This window comes from Odocoileus virginianus, chromosome 1 (genome assembly GCF_023699985.2).
Source record: "Odocoileus virginianus isolate 20LAN1187 ecotype Illinois chromosome 1, Ovbor_1.2, whole genome shotgun sequence".
Taxonomy (NCBI): Eukaryota; Metazoa; Chordata; class Mammalia; order Artiodactyla; family Cervidae; genus Odocoileus; species Odocoileus virginianus.
The window spans coordinates 2,404,227-2,421,963 of NC_069674.1; the positions used below are offsets into that span (position 1 = coordinate 2,404,227).

A 17,737-nucleotide genomic window follows, 5' to 3' on the forward strand; every position below is an offset into this window, starting at 1 on the left:
GAATGGCTCAACCATTTGGAACTGCAAGTTCACCACCAGCAGACTCATGACGGCCCCCTCTTCCCCTCCCTGGTCTAATGGAGACCTAACTCTCCCAGAGGATGAGACTGTCTCCCTCCCTCAGCCGCCTCCCTGCTGGCTCTGGAGCAGGGATGGGACCCCCTTCTTGTCCTCACTGCTGTTTCCAGACCCCAGACGTGGATCTCGGGTCATCAGACAGCCAGGCCCAGGGCCCCAGGGTGCGGTCCACGGCCCGGTCACACAGCTGCTCTTGGATCTCTGGCTGAGCTCCCCACTCACCGTCCCCCACACCAGCCCCATCTGAGGTCTTGGGCGAGATGCTGCTGCTTCCAAAGCTGCCCCAGCCCCCAAGACCTGCACATTCTCCATGACCCGACGCCATCTCGACCTTCCCGCCTCACTCCCTCCATGACCCTAACCTCCCGACGGCAGGACCCCACAAACGCCTCCTGGCCCCTTGTCATCATACACTCCACAGCCTCCTGCGTGAGCAAGACACCTCCTCTACTGCTTCGCCAACAGCCTGACTCCAGCAAACCCAACGCTGTCGAGGCGACACCTGACGCAGAAAGGTGAGTGTGGCTGGAGAAAAATGTGCAGGCGGGCATGTCTCTCCAAGCTCATGACTGACAGCTCCAAGGGGTGTTGGGGCTGCCCAGCACTCCCATTCTCCTGCTCCCCAACTTCCATCTTGGCAAGACACTCTTCATCCCTGTCGATACAATCGTCTCCCACGCCTGCACCCCCTTCCCTCTAAAGCCCACCTCAGTGAGGCATGTGCCGCCTCCACATCACCAAAACCACAGAACTGTCAGAACCCCACAGACCCCGCAGCTGTGGGCCCGGCCCTCGACCTGCAGCCCGGCCGTCCCCAGCCACCCAAGCACCGGCCCCGCCGGCCCCCGTCCTCCGGCCTCTCCAGACCTCCACCTGGCAGGGCACGTGCCCCAGGCTGCTCGCCACGGCGACACAGGATGTCTTGCGCGCGGGCTCCAGGGCCACCCAGGCGCCAGCAGAGTCCCGCCTGCGCCTCGCACCAGGCCCCCCCTGCACACTCTGCAGGGGCCTCGCCCTAGACCCGCGCGCCTCGCGCCTAGGCGCAGCTCCAGCACAGAGCCCGTGGTCTTCCCCTGAAGCCTGCTCGGCCTCAAGCGCTCTCCAGTGACGGCAAGCCCCTTCAGCAAAGCTCAGTCTCTTCTCTCCCACCCACACACAGCTCAGCCATCAGCTCCGTCCTGAGTCACACCCGGCTTCTGACTCCTGATCACGCCGCCACCCTGAGCCAAGCCTCTACCAGGCTACCGTGATCACTGCACTTAGCTCCCAGCTGAATACCTGGTTTCCACTCCTGCCACCCTCACAAGCCCATTCTCAACACAGCAGCAAGAACAATCCTTGCCAAACACACAGTGACGATGTTACTCCTGTGCTCAGACTCCTCTACTCACAGCCCAGCTCATTTGGAACAAAAGCAAAGCTCTCAGGACGGCTCCCAGGTCTCACATGACAAGGTTCCACATTTCTCTCCACCGCTGCACTCCACTAACTGTCTCCTGGTTTGTCTTTAGTTACCGGAATACAAAAGGCACAGCCCTCATCAAAAGAGGCGCCTGTGCACCAGCTGATCCCACCTGGAAGACGCTTCCCCTGACAGGCACGCCAGCAGCTCCTGTCCCTCTGGTCTTCCCTTCGCAGTGCAGCTGGCCCCCGCTGCCACAGAGGCTCCCCCTGCTCTCCTCAGCACGGCACTTTCGTTCCCCAACGCGCCACACGGGGCTCTCATCTATCACGTTCACTGCTCACTGTCGCTGCTAAGGTGCTAGACAACACCCACAGCAAGCGCTGACCACCGTGCCCACCGACAGATCTCCAACACCACGGAGAGCAGCGTCTCGCTTCAGGAACGTGCGTCCGTGATCATGCCATCAGAACTGACCACGAAAAGACGGGTGTGTCCCTCTAGAACTCAAAGGAAGCACCATGAGTGGAAGCTGAGGGGCCAGGCCCTTCGCACTCAGCCCCACCAGGAGCTGACGAGGAACGCCAGGCAGACACCACCACAGTGGCCTCTGACACGCTGCACCTTTGCGTGTATTCTCGGTACCCCCACGGAACGCGGCAGGAGACACACAGCTGAGAAAGGGGCCTGGCTCGCCAGCTGGTGTGCATCTGAGCGGTGGGGAAAGACTCGGGAGCCCACAGCTTCCTTACGGACCTGCAAGTGAGACGGTCTGGCCATAGTCTCCTGGAACTTGACCACAGCAAAGGAGACACGTACCTTGAACGGGCGTCACCACGGCCCCTTTGAAGTGAGGGTTGATGTGTATGTTCTTGGGCTGCTGCGGGGTCACAGGAGGAGGGGTCATCATCACCCGGGGGGCCTCGATCTGGGGCGGCATGTGCATCCCCTGTGGAGGGGAGGGGTGGTGCGGGTGCTGCAGGGGCAGCAGAGGCTGGAGCTGCTGCTGCTGGAACAGACTGCGGATCGGCTGCTGTGGAGGCGGCGGCGGCGGCGGCGGTGGCTGAGGCTGTGGAGGAGGAATTAATCTTGGAGAGTACGTCTAAAACCACCAAGAGAGAAAGTCACAGCAATCAACGCTCACAAGGAAAAATGCCAGCGCCTGACAGATTTTACACTGACTGCACTGTAAGAGTTGACTCAGAAGTAAGTTTATTTTAACAACTTGTATACAACAGCAGGATAAATGAGCTGCTCCGCCTGCTCACGGTTAGGGCTACTGTCTAGCGACGTGAGCCAACATCAGGACAAGGAGGGAAGACCGCAGCCCCCAAACACGATGCGTGGATTCCAAAAGGGAAAAACTGCAAGTCAACCATCAGAACTGCCCACCACGAGCCAAGAGCTACAGGCGGAGCACAAGCTGCCTGGGCTGGCTCACTCCTCCTCCAGAAAGCCTATGAGATGGGCGGGCAGTGCAGGAGCAACCCCACTAGAAAGCAGGCTGCAGAGAGGGTGAAGGGCTCCCAGAGGGGAGGGGCAGTTTCTGAGAGGGTGGCCTCTGAACCAGGAAGGAGAGGAAGGAGCTAGGCAAGGAGTGGAATGGCATCACTTGAGAGCAGCAGAGGCGGAACACACGCCAGGAGGCGCACATGGGGACCAGCACGGCTGCAGCCGCATTTGAAGACCGGAGGGCGCAGGAGTGGGAACACACACCCTGGATGCGGTCAAGGATCTCGGGGTTACTCAGCGCAACAGTCTTGAGAGAAGGAGACCCCCACCAGAGCAGCAACCTCAAGAGTACCGGGCCTCCTCCCCTCCGCCGGTGTCTTAAGCATGCGCTGAAAGGTCTGTATGTGGAGTAACTCACCCTCAACAAGCCTATGAAGCCGGCCCTTGTCGTGACCCTCCTCTTACAAGATCAAGCAGAGGAGCAGAGAACCTGGTTCCACAAGCCCTGCTTGTAAGAACTCATCCTCTGCCGCACACAGCGGCAGAGGCAGCAGGCTACTACCAGCCAGGGCATCCTGTGCACTGACTGCCCAGGATGATGCCAGACTTCAGAGGCTTCTGAATTCAGTTCCGGAGGCTCTACAGTGTCTGACGATGACGACGACTAACAGTGTGCGACAGACAAGGGGAAAGGAGACAGAAGAAGACGGCCCATTTAACAGGCTATGGACGCCGGGAGCTGAATGAAAGAAACAGCCGTGGTCTGAGAATTCTGAAACCCAAGTGTAGACGACCTTGTCTAACCTATTCTTCCTCAGGGAGGACTTCTCTATCCGTGGTACACCAGCTCCCAGAGACTAGTCTGTTCCCTCCTCTGACACTTGGTATCTGTAACGTGCACAGCTGTGCGTGAAGCAGTCTCTTCTACCCCGTTCAGCACTGAATCCGCACGGACACCGCACTGACAGAGGGACAGCTAAACTAAACCTGAACTCAACTGGGAAAGCGCACAGCGCGGGGCCACTCACTCGACAGCGTGAAGGACTTTTAAGGAAACCACATGTCCCAAACAAGGGGAGTTTAGGGCTGGGCAACAGCCATGCAGAGACGCCCAGGGCAGCTAGGAAATGAAGAGACTGCACTGGCAAGTGGCACAGGCTAGAGAGCAGACTCACGCAGAGACAGCAGATGGCAGGGAGGACAGTGCTGCCGAGTGCGAGTTCCGATCAGAAACCGGCCTGAGAACAACACAGCCAGAGAGACAGGAGAGAGAGAAGGGGCCCTGCTGGGAGAGCAGGGACTACACCCCAACCTCAGACACTCAAGAAAGGCTCAAGAAAGAGGAGCTCACAGGTGACATCCAAGGCCCCAGAGAGCAGTCCACCAGGACAGACTGCAGAGGTGAGGAGGCCACTCTCAGAGCACTCGGCAGTGGAAGGAGCACAGTGCCAGCACCAACAGATGGACCAAGGAGAAAACAGACACAAGGAAAGCCACGGCAGAAAAGGGATCGAAAGGCACAGACAGCTCTGGGGTGGGGGGTGACCAGGACCAAGGTGGACACGAGGGGAGCAAGGTCAGGCCAGGTCAGAAAGCTGTGACTGCGTCAGCAACCCATAGCTTTAAAATACCACTGCTAGCAAAGACGTGCGAACAGCTCACAGGCCAAGGCCCCGGCAGGCTGAGTTGGGCCAGCAGTGGGTGAGCCCGCTGGCACCTAGAAAAGCCCTGGCACCTAGAGAATTCCAGACACGATGCTGCTGTCAAGAGGGACTTGGGTCAACTGACACTTGAGCTACACTTTTAAAGCACTCAGGGCTCCCAGCTGAGCCTCTCCGTATGTGTAAGAAAGTAGGGAGTTCAGTTACTTTTCCAGGACCATGGTCACCTACTGGCTGTTTCCCCCTTCGGAAGCCAAAACCATGGAGCTGGCTATTGGACACACACAATGGAAGTTGGGGACAAGGAGACAAGATGGGGAAGAAAAGGGAAAAACTGAAGCGCCAATCTTCCTGCTAATATCAGAAAAGCTTAAACACAAATGGCTGTGTGAGCAGGGAGCAGCTATCAATATCACCAATCTCTTTATGCCGCGATCAACCCACCTGCCTTTCTTCCCTGTTCACTGAAATCAGAATTCTCATGCGAAAACAGTAAATCACCTTCTCTACTTTGTTATTTCACAAATGAATGCCTCCTAAAACACAATTTTCTACACCGAGGTCAGGTGTCATTTTCCCCTACACTCACGGAATAATGCAGGAGGGTAGACAGTGCAAACTATTTATTTACATTAAATAAATCTGTCCCTGAAGACTAACTTCTGAAGGAAAAACTATAAAATACTAAAGTTAACTGAAAGAACCACCACCAGAAAAACCACTACACTTCCCGTCTTTGTTCCTGCGATGTCTCACCTTTGAAATACGGAGAAATTCAAACTAATCTGAAATTACAATTACATAATTTACTCTTAAATTATGAAAACTTTTTATGGCTATGACAACCTCCATTTCTATGGAGAGGATATGACAGTTATTTATAAGAGAAACTTCTACATTTAAGGAAAAACCTATGGCAAGCAGTATATAAGAAAAAATATTTTATGAAATACATCATTATGGCTAGATTCTCCATGTAACAGAGAAATGGTGCTCACAGGAGCAGTGCCCCTCCATAGCAGAAGAGATGAGCAAGGTTCCTCTGTGGTTCGACCCCTGGAAGACATCAGCTCTCTCACTGCTTCTTTCTTCATCAGTAATGGCAAAGAATTAGTCTTCACTACCTCAATACTAGAAGACTGGATTTTTAAGACCATATACTGGATGAGCTACAAGCTGGAATCAAGATTGCCAGAAGAAACATCAACAACCTCAGAGATACGGATGATACCACTCTAATTGAAGAAAGTGAAGTGGAACTAGACTCTCTTGATGAGAATGAAGGAGGAGAGTGAAAAAAAGCTGACTTAATACTCAATATTAAAAAACTAGGATTTTTTGGCATCTGGTCCCATCATTTCATGGCAAATAGAATGGGAAAAAGTGGAAGCAGTGACAGATTTCCTCTTCTTGGGCTCTAAAATCACTGCAGATGGTGATTGCAGCCATGAAATTAGAAGACAATTGCTTCTTGGCAGGAAAGCTATGACAAACCGAGACGGTGTGTTAAAAGCAAAGAGTATCTTGCTGACAAAGGTCTGTATGGTCAAGGCTTCCGTATAGTCAAGGCTATGATCTTTCCAGTAGTCATGAACAGATGTGAGAGCTGGACAATAAAGAAAGCTGAGCACCAAAGAAAAGGTGCTTTTGAACTATGGTGCTGAAGAAGACTCTTGAGAGTCCCTTCAGCTGCAAGGAGATCAAACCAGTCAAACCTAAAAGGAAACCAACCCTGAACACTCATTGGAGGGACTGACGCTGAAGCTCTGGCCACGTGATGCAAAGAGCTGACTCACTGGAAAACACCCTGATGCTGACAAAGATTGAAGTCAGGAGGAGAAGGGAACAACAGAAGATGAGATGGTTGGATGGTATCACCGATTCAATGGACATGAACCTGGGCAAACTGTGTGAGATGGTGAGGGACAGGGAAGCCTGGAGTGCTGTAGTGAATGGGGTCACAAAGAGTCAGGCATGACTTGGCAACTGAACAACAACAACGAAATCATACCACAGGCTATAAAGAAACTTGAGCCGTGACGCCTTTCACTAAATTCTCATCTCAGACTAAGGCAAATGCAAAACACGAAACCCATACCAGAGAGAACTTTCACTTGCTCTCTGCGTGCAGGCTCCCAGGATGGAGCTGCGCAACTCACCACCACAGGCGGCTGTGCGGGCAGCAGGGCGGGCCTGTGGTCCTTGGCGCGCCCCCGCTCGCTGCTCTCTCTCCTCTGGTCTCCGACACCACGGCACACGGACGAGCCTCCTCTCCTTCCTCCCCGCCTGGAGCCGTAGCGGCCCTGTTTGTGCTGTCGCTCCCTCTCTTCAAATTCAAGCAACGCAGCTTTGGCTTCTGCTGAAAGCTCTATTTGAAAAGATGCATATGTGTTAGATACCTTCAAGGAGGTGAAATCAGATCTATAGGGAGAAACAAACCAAAACAAGAAGTATGTGACAAGGAAACTCAGGAACAGCCGGTGCTTCACCAGCAACAAACAATTCCACTAGCGGCAGTAAGTAGCGAGGGGCAGGATACAATCAGACACACCCGGACCCCGTGAGTGAGACCTGTTACCTGAAGACACGCTTCTTCCTTAAAATACAAGTACCACCTGTAAATTTGAATTTTCATTTGAGACCACTAAAATGTGCTGAGGAAAGCTAAAAACGAGGAGCTGAAGAAGTTCAACCCAACCACCACTCCTCATCTGCTAGGTATCACGTTCTTTCACTGATGGTAGATGATGTTGGTTAACACCTGGCTACCCCAGTCCTAAACCAGGACACTCATCTATGCGAATCCAGTAGAAGTATTGATTAATTCACAGTGGCACAGAGACTCAAAAATTACAAATTGCTGATTGTTCCTGCTTTAAAAGCAAAACTACTAATAAGATCACTCTCAAGCAAAATACTTAAATTTCATAAAGAACGGAAACTCATTTAGTACTACACCAAGTCAGATTTTCTGATTTATTTAAAAACAACAACAACGTTACTCTGTGAAGACAGACATACATTCATGCCGCCTGACAGGGAAGCTACAGCAAATGACAGCAAAGACACAAAATGGTGCTCTCCTCTCTGACCAAAGCTATGGGGCAACAATCAAAATTTCTGGCCCTACAAAACTTCAGTAGGCACATTATTCTGAATTCTTAGAAGAAAAAGGCTAACTTATTCAAATACAGTTCTAAATTATGATAATATATGCTCTATTAGTAAACACCTTTCAAAGATTTCATTGAATTCTACTAAGAAGCATTCCCATGACTTCTTCCACAGCAAAGGGTAAATTTTGAATATAACCAGTTTTTCCCCTACCTTGGATTCCATAATCATCTCCAAACTTTTCCAAAATCTCTAAGCCACATTTCATTTTCTTGAAATTGTTTCTAAGGTATCCCCCTTCCCTTCAAAAGGATCTAGACTCCATTCCAAAGAAAATTTAATCTCCTCTTAACAAGCACAGACTTTTATTCTAATCTTGACTACATGATAGGTTCACATACACATTTTATGCGGTGAATCAGCAATTATTTTTCTAGTGGTTCTAAGTGTCAAGATTAATTTCACTATCCCCAGTAATAAAATGGTTTCAAATGACATCTTTAATCAGCAAGTAAAAATGCATTCCTCCAATTGAGACAAGCTGTCACAAAAGGTCACCAAAATATGACAGGATGGAAATTACATTTGTAACTTCAACTGAAATGTTAATTTCCGCTTAAGTGTTTTCTGAACTAGGTCCATATTCCAAAGTAAAGAGATAAGAGTGTAATGTAACAAAGTTTTACGTTGTGTTGTCCCTTTCTAAAATGTGCTTAAGAAAAACATATGTACATAAAAATACATAATGAATATCTATAAAATACCGTTTATTTGGCAAAATAGAAACAACAAATGACATTCTGAGGTTTTTATTTTTGGTTGTGGTTTTTTGTTTTTTTTTAATAAACAAGATAATTGAATCAAGAAATTTCTGAAAACCTTGCAAATGCAAGGACCATTGTGTAAACTGAAGGTAGTCATCTTACTGATGGCACTAGTGATCTTAAATTGTTTATTAACAGATGAAAAAATTGTATGTTATTGCAGATGTTTATTTCTTCTCTCTATTGGAGTATTCTGCTGTATAAATACACAATTTGTATATCAATTAAAAAAAATGTTTTCCTCAAAGATCATCTGCCTTAAGCAAAATTAACCAAGGATATTATTTCAAGAGAACATTACGTGGGCCTAACAACAATGTTCTTCAGGCTAAAGCAATGAAACATAATTTAACGTATTGCCTGTGCCTAATGAAACTTGGAATATGGCAAAACCTAGAAGCTTACTCACAGATTACAAATTATAAAAGCCTAACTAAAATAAGCACAGTCTTTCATTTTCCGCTGGTACTGCTTCCAGAGAGAATCTGAGGTCCACCTCCTAGGGCAAAAGAACTGGCCCCTCTGAACCTCTGTGCTGACACTTCAGGGTAACTGGCCAGTGACACCCATGTTTTAGAGATGGCTTTAGACTTTGCCATTCAAAATAAATCTTTCTCTTACACATGCATCTTCTAGAACCCCTTTTCAACTCTATTCTGTGAGAGAATTAAACCCTCATATCCTATGGGATCCTTTTTATATAATGAAAAACTTGTCTCCTAAGTATATAGCTTTGTACCATCCTTGGGAAAACTGATAATGTAACATTTTCTCTAAGGTATTTAATTCCCAGAATCCTGGTTGAGGACAAAAGCTCAGTACTTAACATCGTAACTCAAATAAAAGCCCAAAATTCTATGCCTAATCCAATATGGACTGAAAATAAAGATCAACATCTGTGTCTCAGGCTCCATAACGGTCAAGACTGTCACAAACATGAATTACTTAAGGATGACATCATACATCTGAATGTGAGTAAGACTAAAAGTGACTGAATGCCCTACCAGATTCTGAAGAGAACTCACTATTCCCAGGCCAGAACATTATTTCATTCTTCTTTGTAGAGTGGAGTGTTCTCAAAAGTAATCAATGGTATCACAAAATAACTGCCTTTATTTGTATTCAGAATGTTAAAAGATATCAACTGTCAAGAAAAATCCATCATAGGAGATGATATACATACTCTGGTACCAAGATATTTTAATCCCATTACAAAGAGTATGTGAGCAGCTTTATACAGTCAAATCAATGCAAGCATCTGTATACAAAACCTGAAACTGGTATTTCTATCACCAGGAGCACACAAAGTGATGAGTAAAAATTCATGTGAATTTCTAGTATACCAAATACTACAGGAGCTTCTCTTTCTCAATGAGTATTTTTCTTCTGTATAAAATTAACTTTTTGTGGGGGTGAGGGGTGTTAAGGAAACAAGGGTGCTCACTGTTTTAGGAAACCAAACTCTAAGATGGATAGAAAAATCATTTCTATACTAGGAATAATCCTAATTTTTCTAGAAAAATGAAAACCTGTTTTTAAACGTAGCTTTCCTACACTGGGCTTACAAATAGGGAACAGAGAAAGATACTTCTTATAATCAATTTTATTGCCCTATTATCTAGCCAAAGAATCACATTCTGCACAAATACATTTAAAGGCTTTTTTCTTAATGTTTAAAACAACGGTAAATGATCGAACTGTTTATGCTTCAACCACTCTTGCCTCTCCACCCATATTTAAAGGGCCAACCTGCCCATTACTAACCCTTTCCAGCCTCTTGTCTCAGGATGACATGACTACAGAACTAAGAAATGACTAAAAAAAAAAATGCAACACAAATTCTTTAATAAAAGAAGTACAAATGACCCTGTGAAGAACCAAATGAGGCAAAGATCCTGAAAAAAAAGCAATGTAGGAATAAAACAAATACAAATTATGAACACAGGCAAGTCGGACACTTCAGAACTTGTCAGTGCTTGGGTCAAGTTCAAGCGAACAGAGGCGAGATAACCGTAGCTGAGGATCAGGGGACGGGAGGAGCGGGGGCTCTGGGGGTGCAGAGGGGGTGATCTATAGAGTGCACCAGAGCCCATAAGCAGCTGGCTGCAGAGAGCAAAGGCCACCATTCCTAACGGTGTCTGAGAGCTGACTTCACACCCTTAGAACGTGCAGCTAACACTGTTATTAAGATATAACGTACGGCTCCCAGATTTATGTAATAAAGCCACAGCCCAGCTACACAGAAGCAGAAGGGAGGCTTCACCGCACCCCACCCCGAGACGGCACTCTCCTTGCCTAACAAGCCACCGCCCACCGCTGTCTGTGAGCAGCCGGGGCGCCATCTTTCCCTTGTCTGTCTTACCCAGTCCAAGACTGAGATGTCTATTCCAGTATGCTTGGTATGTAACGCTGTCAATCACTCCTGCTGACGATACTTTTCCTTTTTTCCCATCCCCTTGTTTTAAGACCTAAGCTTGCTCCATCTCCTTTTACCCAAGGCCAACTTCTCAGCTCCTTCTTAGAAGCCTATGCTGTACTGATTCACCCAACAAACAACTTAATACCATAACCTGAGCAAAGTCCAGGGAAGAGCCTGGGCCAAAAGCTAGAAGCAGGAAAGCGAAAGGGAAAGGCATAGAGAACGCTAAGATTCCAGGTCAATCTCTCCACAAACCTCACCGAGGGATGTGGCATGGTAAGACGGGCTCACACTGTTACGGCGGGCACCTTGAGGGCCTGGTGTTCTCATTCCTGCACTGCAGACACATGCTCAGGCTTCCAATGGCAAGTGGCTGCAGGTAACGGTTTTATGAAGTAATAAAGGTAGTTACTGATGGTTTCTTCATTTTACTTTGACCAAGACCGGAGAACAGGTATAACCCTCTGTTCTTCCACCCTCCCACCCTACTCCTTGGAATATGAGACAGTACCTGAGTGGTTCTGCAAGTGTGAACATTGGAGCAACAGGAACAACACTACCTGCAAACTCATCAGAAATTCAACTTTCTTGGGCCTTACCCTAAACCTATTGAATCAGAGCAGCTGAGAGTGCATCCAGAAGTATGTGTCTTAACAAGTCTTCTGGGGGATTCTGTTGCTCAAATTTGAGGACCACTGCTTTACTCCTTGCAGTGGGCACTGGAAAGAACTCCAGGAGAGCGGGGGCAGGGTAACACTGGCAAAGGCTCTGTTCATCAGCAACAGCCTGCTGTGGGTCTGCGACAGGAACATGTGCAACTGACGGTGCGACAAACAAGCCACCTTGTCTCACTGAACGCCCAGAGGAATGGCACAGAGGGAGACACACACAAAAGACAAGGCTATGATGACAAAAAAGGCACAAAATAAAACCAGTCTGGTCCAAAAGGAGCCCTGGCAACCTGGGAAGGGTGAGACGACCCTGCACCACCCCGACGTCACGTTCCCAGAGCCAGCCAGGAACCACACAGCATGCATGAGAGCAAGTCTAAGTCACGGACTACAAAAGGAAAACTATTAAAAAAAACATTTTATTCAAACATTTTTTAATCCGGAAGACAAGTCATTTTTATAGAATGACTTTTATAGCACCATTAACTCAGTTCTCACCTCATACAGACCATCCAGCTTCTGGACACCATGCATAACAGTCTATAAAGTCAACTGTTTTTTATCTACTTCATTAATCATAACAGCACTATAGAGGAAGTTGAAATGGGAATGAAGGAGGATGGGAGACAGGTAAAAAATGTTACCCAAAGTTTCTGGAATGTTCCTTCTCTCTCTAGTTACATCTGAGAGCCTAATAATTGTTCCTTCTTTCCTTTCAGTTTTGAAACGTAATCGTCCAGATTCTTCATCATCATCGTCTTCTTCATCTGACTCTTCTTTGATGTCCTTCTGCAGCTCCAAAGTCTCCATGCCTCCCTACATGGCAGACAGACAAAAGAGCACGGAGGGAAAGTGAGCTCATACTCTTCTGAATTAAATCCTGAACAACGGCTATGCATACACATATGTGCACACACACATAAAAGCTCTTATAATAAAGATGTAAAAATATAGCACAATGCCCCATTTATAAAGCCATGTGAAACATTAAACTGATCCCAGAAGACAAAACCTTTAATATTAAAAATTAACAATGTTAGAAAAAATTCAAATTTCTACTCCTAGTTAATATACCAAAGTCTTATACATTGTAACTACTTATACTTCTAAGAGAGAACAAACATGAATTCCAAACACCCCTGCAGGCCTAGACTCTAATTCAGGTCTAAACAAAGCTCAGTATGTTAATTAAACTAACCCTAGAGTCCCTGAGCCTGATTCCAGCATAGAACCCGCCTGCAGCTCCCGTTAAATGACAGCACATTCCTTCCCACCAAACAGGCGCCACGTTTCCTGGCACTCCTGACCCCGTCTACTCTGACTTTTGATGCAGCCAAGTGCTCCAAATCCACTGTTGGGTTGCTTGGCTTCTCTGGTTCTCTCAGCCTGTATAGTCGTTCCTGCATCATTTCTCACCCCTTTCTACTTCATCCCACTGACCAGGTTTGTGAGTTTCTACCTCTGGTTCAGACTATTAACCACAAAGCTATTATTTTTTCATTCGCTTCAGACTAAAGCCCATTTGGGGTTGTTTTTTCCATTCACTGATCTATGGCTGTGCTGGTCAGCACTGCCGCGCACAGGCCTCCCTCAGCTGTGGCGAGCAGGGCTCCTCTCCGTCCCGTTACGGAGCACGGGCTCCAGGGCACCGGGCTTCCGCAGCTGCAGCTCGCAGGTCCTACAGCACAGGCTCAGCAGTTGTGGCGCGTGGGCTTAACTGACCAGCAGCAGGTGGTTTCCAACTTGTGTGCCCTACATTGGCAGGCGGCTTCTTATCCACTGTGCCACCAGCCGAGTCCTTAAAACCAGTTTTTATCTTGTACTTCATTATAGCAGTATTCCTACAAAAATTTTGTTTAATCTAGTCCCAAACTACAGTAATTTCTTCATCAACAATGCTTACTGTATTAACTCATGTTCCTTCTGACACTAATCACTTTCATCTCATGTTAGATCTTAGTGACCTACTGTCAGGTAATAAGATAGGTACCTACCAACTGCTACATTCATTTATGCTTTTTGCAAACTTAAAAAAAAAAAAAACTGCTCCTTTACTCTCATCACTCATAATTCTTACATGTACTTTACTCTCATCACTCATAATTCTTACATGTCCTTTACTCTTAATAGAAACAAAAATGAACCACTTCACTAGAAAATGTGCAAGAGAAAGAAAATGATACAATCATTTTGGACTCTTTCTCCAACATTTTCTGTGTAAAAAATGCACATTCGTTGCTATTAAAACCTATAGTAGAAAATCAATGCCTGAAAATAAAATACTGAATGTAAACTATAACTTTTAGCCTAATGATTGCAAAACCACCTTTCAGTATTCTGATACTCAGTATACTGTAGAACTTTAAAGCACCAGAATGCTGGCATTCTGTTGTTTTGCTGGTTTGACACCATTACTTCTGTCTGACTGAACATCTGAAACCACACAGGAATGACATGTGAGATGGGCCCAGCTATGTTCATCCTGCACTACGCTTAAACAGAGCAAAGAGTCAGCTCATTACAAAACATTCTTCTTCTCCACCTCTTAGTGCTCCAGAACAGTGCTTCTCAAACTGAAGGTTTATACTCATCACTGGGAATCCTGCCAACATGCAGATTCTGATTCTGCAGGTGGGGGTCTAAAATTCTGCATTTCCAACAAGCTCCAGGTGAAGCCAACATGCAGGTCCACAGACCACACTATAAGCGGCAAGGCCAGCGAGGAGGAAAAGAAATCACTACCAACAAAGCAAAGATTTTATTACAGTAGTCATTTTTAATTCAATCATTAACAGTAGTTACAGTTCAAACACTTTACAAGCAAGTTTAATGTAAAACATGACAGTACTGAAACTAATATAGTTTATTCTACATACAATCTCCATCTAAGAAATCTAACAAAGACAAGCTGAAAACTGTTTCTCTGGAACAAACACTACAGGCTACCAGAAATAAATCAACGAACAATTCAAGTCTATGACCCAGCATTACCACTGCTAGATATTTACTCAGGAAAAATGAACATTTATGTTCATGTAAAAACCTGCAGGGAAAGTTTTACAGTTCTATTTTGGATGACCAAAAATAGAAACAACAGTGAATGGATACACAAACTGTTGTACATCCAAACTATGGAACGCTCTTTCAGCAATAAAAGAGGAAGGAACGATACAAACACTGGGATGAAATCACAAAGGCATCATGCCGTATGACAGAAGTCAAAAGGAACAATAAGTCACTCAAAAGGGGACACATGGCGACAATTCCACATATGACACTCTCCAAGAGACAAAGCTGCACTGGTTACCGAGGATTAGGAATGGAGGGAGGGCCTGACCACAAAAAGGATGGCACAAGGTCAACTTTTGGAGAGACGGAATATCCTGGGATGCAAACTTCTGGTTCACGCTCAGGGTCCAGGTCCATTTGAACTTCATCAAGGATTACACAAGCCCTGAGCTGAAACTGAAAAACTGCTGGCTTCGGCTGCCTCAGATATAGGTCACCTGGCAACACTGAGTGAGACTCACTCTTTCAGCCACTGGTCACTACCTCTTACTCTAAATACTAGTCTCAAAAAAAGGGCATCTTCTTTGACCGTGTACTTAGAATTAACTTACCTATCTGCCATAATGCTGACTTTCTCTGCAGAGAAATACTTATGAATGGAATATTCACAAATATTCACAATATTCCATTCACAAGTAAAATTCCACTGAAGGGCAGTGCTGGGTAACAATATAAAAATTAAGTTACCCTGATTCTGACTTCATTTATATAGACACTGCCAAAAATATTCAAAAGATTTGACTTTTAGCTATTTAATTATCTTAAAAACCTGAAAGATGTATTTGTAATACTTAATGCATATGAAAATCATCATGAAAGTTCTTTACAAAATAGACAAGCCCACCAAAGTCTGAACATACATACATAATTAGAAACTCTAAGAGGCAGCAAGACACCGACTTACATATTTAGTTACATTCTCTAGCTAACTCTGAAATGAACTTGTGATCTCAGTTTTGAAAGAAAATTCAAAATTCCATCCCAAATCTGAGGGGCGGGGACTGGGTAGTTCTCTGAAATAGAAAGCTATACAGAACACTGCTTCTAAAAACTTTCCAAAAGTTTTTAAAGCTTATAAAATATTTGATAGAGAATAATTCTATATCATAAATAAAAATCAATTCTAATTCCACCGAGAGTTAAAACTTACAAACTAAAAAGACTAGCAATTATTAATAAATTGTGCAAAAATTACAAGAGAAGAAAATTGCAGACCAATCTTGTTCATGAACACAGACACAAAATTGCTTAATAAAATAAAACTACATGTTGTTGGTCCATCGCTAAGTAGTGTCCGACTGTTTGGGACCCATGGACTCTAGCACCCCAGGCTTCTCTGTCCACATGGAATCCAACAAAACAGGAAAACATGTCATGACCAAGTGAAGGATTAGCCAGAAGCATAAGGTTGATTTAACATCCAAAAATCAGTCAATTTAACAAATCTCCCTTCAAGAAGAATTCTAAATATATGTACACACTCTCCTTCTCCAGAGGTGGCGCTTAAGTCCCTCTTGCTCACCTTGGGTGCTAAAGTAGAGTAAAGAAAGTGAAAGAACGTCAGGGAATTACCATCTTCACCTGGCCACCAAGGCTATCTCAGCACTTGACCAAGGCTCACACTGCCAGGGAGGTCCTGCACACAGCTAGCTGCAAAAGGGGTGAGGACACCTAACCTCCACGGCATTCTTTCCAAAAACTCCATCACCCCAGTCTCACCACGAGAAAAGCACCAGACAAGGCCAGTTAGAAGACATTCCACGGGACACCTGGGCAGTACACTTCTTTAGACTGTTCAGGTTGTGGAACTCAAGGGAAGACCTACAAACCACCACAGACCAGAGGAGACAGGACAACAATGTGGTACCCTGGACTGGATCCCAGAATAGAAAGAGGACATTAATGGAAAAATCTGCAAAACAGAAATTAAGTCCAGAATATAGTTAATAGTTTTTAAAGTCAATTTAACGCACATTAAAAAAACAAGGGATGAAAGTCACAAGATTATCTCAATAGGAGCCGAAAAAGCACTGACAAAATTCAGCACTCATTTCTGATTAAAACAAAAACTCAGCAAACTAGACATAGAAAAGAATTTCTTCAATCTGACTGAAAAACCTCCAGGCAGCTTATATTACTTACTTGATGAAATACTAAGTATTTTACCCGTACCATGAAGAATGAACCAAAAACAAACGCCCTCAATGTTTCTATTCTACACAGTACTGGAGGTCAACAAAGCAAAAAGAATGAAATAAAAAGACAAGTGAGAACCATTAGACTGTGATTATTCACTTTCCTATTCTAGACCAGGAAAGACGAACTTAAGTAAACAGAACTAAGGACACTGCTCGCCCCTGAGAGGAGTCAGGACTGACCAAAGAAAACAGGCAGGAATCTTCGGGGATGATGAGGGTAACTTGGACGTGCGTACGTATGTATCAAATCACTGAACTGTACTGACTGGTTATAACTTTTCCAGAAAAGGAAACTAAGGCAAGGGAGTATTAAGTGACCTGCCCAATGCCAAACATCAGTTAAGTGACTGAAAGTGAAGGTCGCTCAGTCATGTCTCTCTGTGACCCCATGGCCTACACAGTCCATGGAATTCTCTAGGCCAGAATACTGAAGTGGGCAGCCTTTCCCCTCTCCAGAGGATCTTCCCAACTCACGCATGGAACCCACTGCAAGCAGACTCTTTACCAGCTGAGCCCCCAGGGAAGCCCGTGGTTAGTAACAGGCAATGTGATTATAAAGATGCTAGTTTTCCCCCAATTTGACTAAAAATACAATGCAATGTTCAAAAAAGACCCCAACCAGATTTTTAATAGACACTGACAAGTCAATTACAGAATTTATATACAGAACTCAAAGGACTTAGATTGCCAAAACAACCCTGAAAAGGCAGCACAACCAGTGGACCACACTACCTGATTTCACACCACAGTAACCAAGACAGCGCAGTGCTGGCGATGGGGCAAAACGGGGATTCCAGAGAGAGACTCAGGCTCCAACGGGCAACCGATTCTCACGTGAGCACTAAGGAA

General features: G+C 45.7%; 1 protein-coding gene across 8 annotated transcripts in view; it reads right to left on the bottom strand.

The window, feature by feature from the left end:
• Positions 1 to 17,737, bottom strand: part of RBM33 (RNA binding motif protein 33) — a 107,623-nt gene that overhangs the window by 55,770 nt on the left and 34,116 nt on the right. For 6 of the 8 annotated variants that reach the window (XM_070480298.1, XM_070480368.1, XM_070480261.1 and 3 more), the window contains 3 exons: positions 12,266 to 12,437; positions 6,753 to 6,961; positions 2,300 to 2,582 (listed from right to left, as the gene is read on the bottom strand). In XM_070480298.1, coding sequence (XP_070336399.1) covers positions 2,300 to 2,582; positions 6,753 to 6,961; positions 12,266 to 12,437 — 664 coding nt within the window. The remainder of the gene's footprint in view (positions 1 to 2,299; positions 2,583 to 6,752; positions 6,962 to 12,265; positions 12,438 to 17,737) is intronic. The other 2 variants (XM_070480328.1, XM_070480467.1) reach the window with 1 other exon arrangement.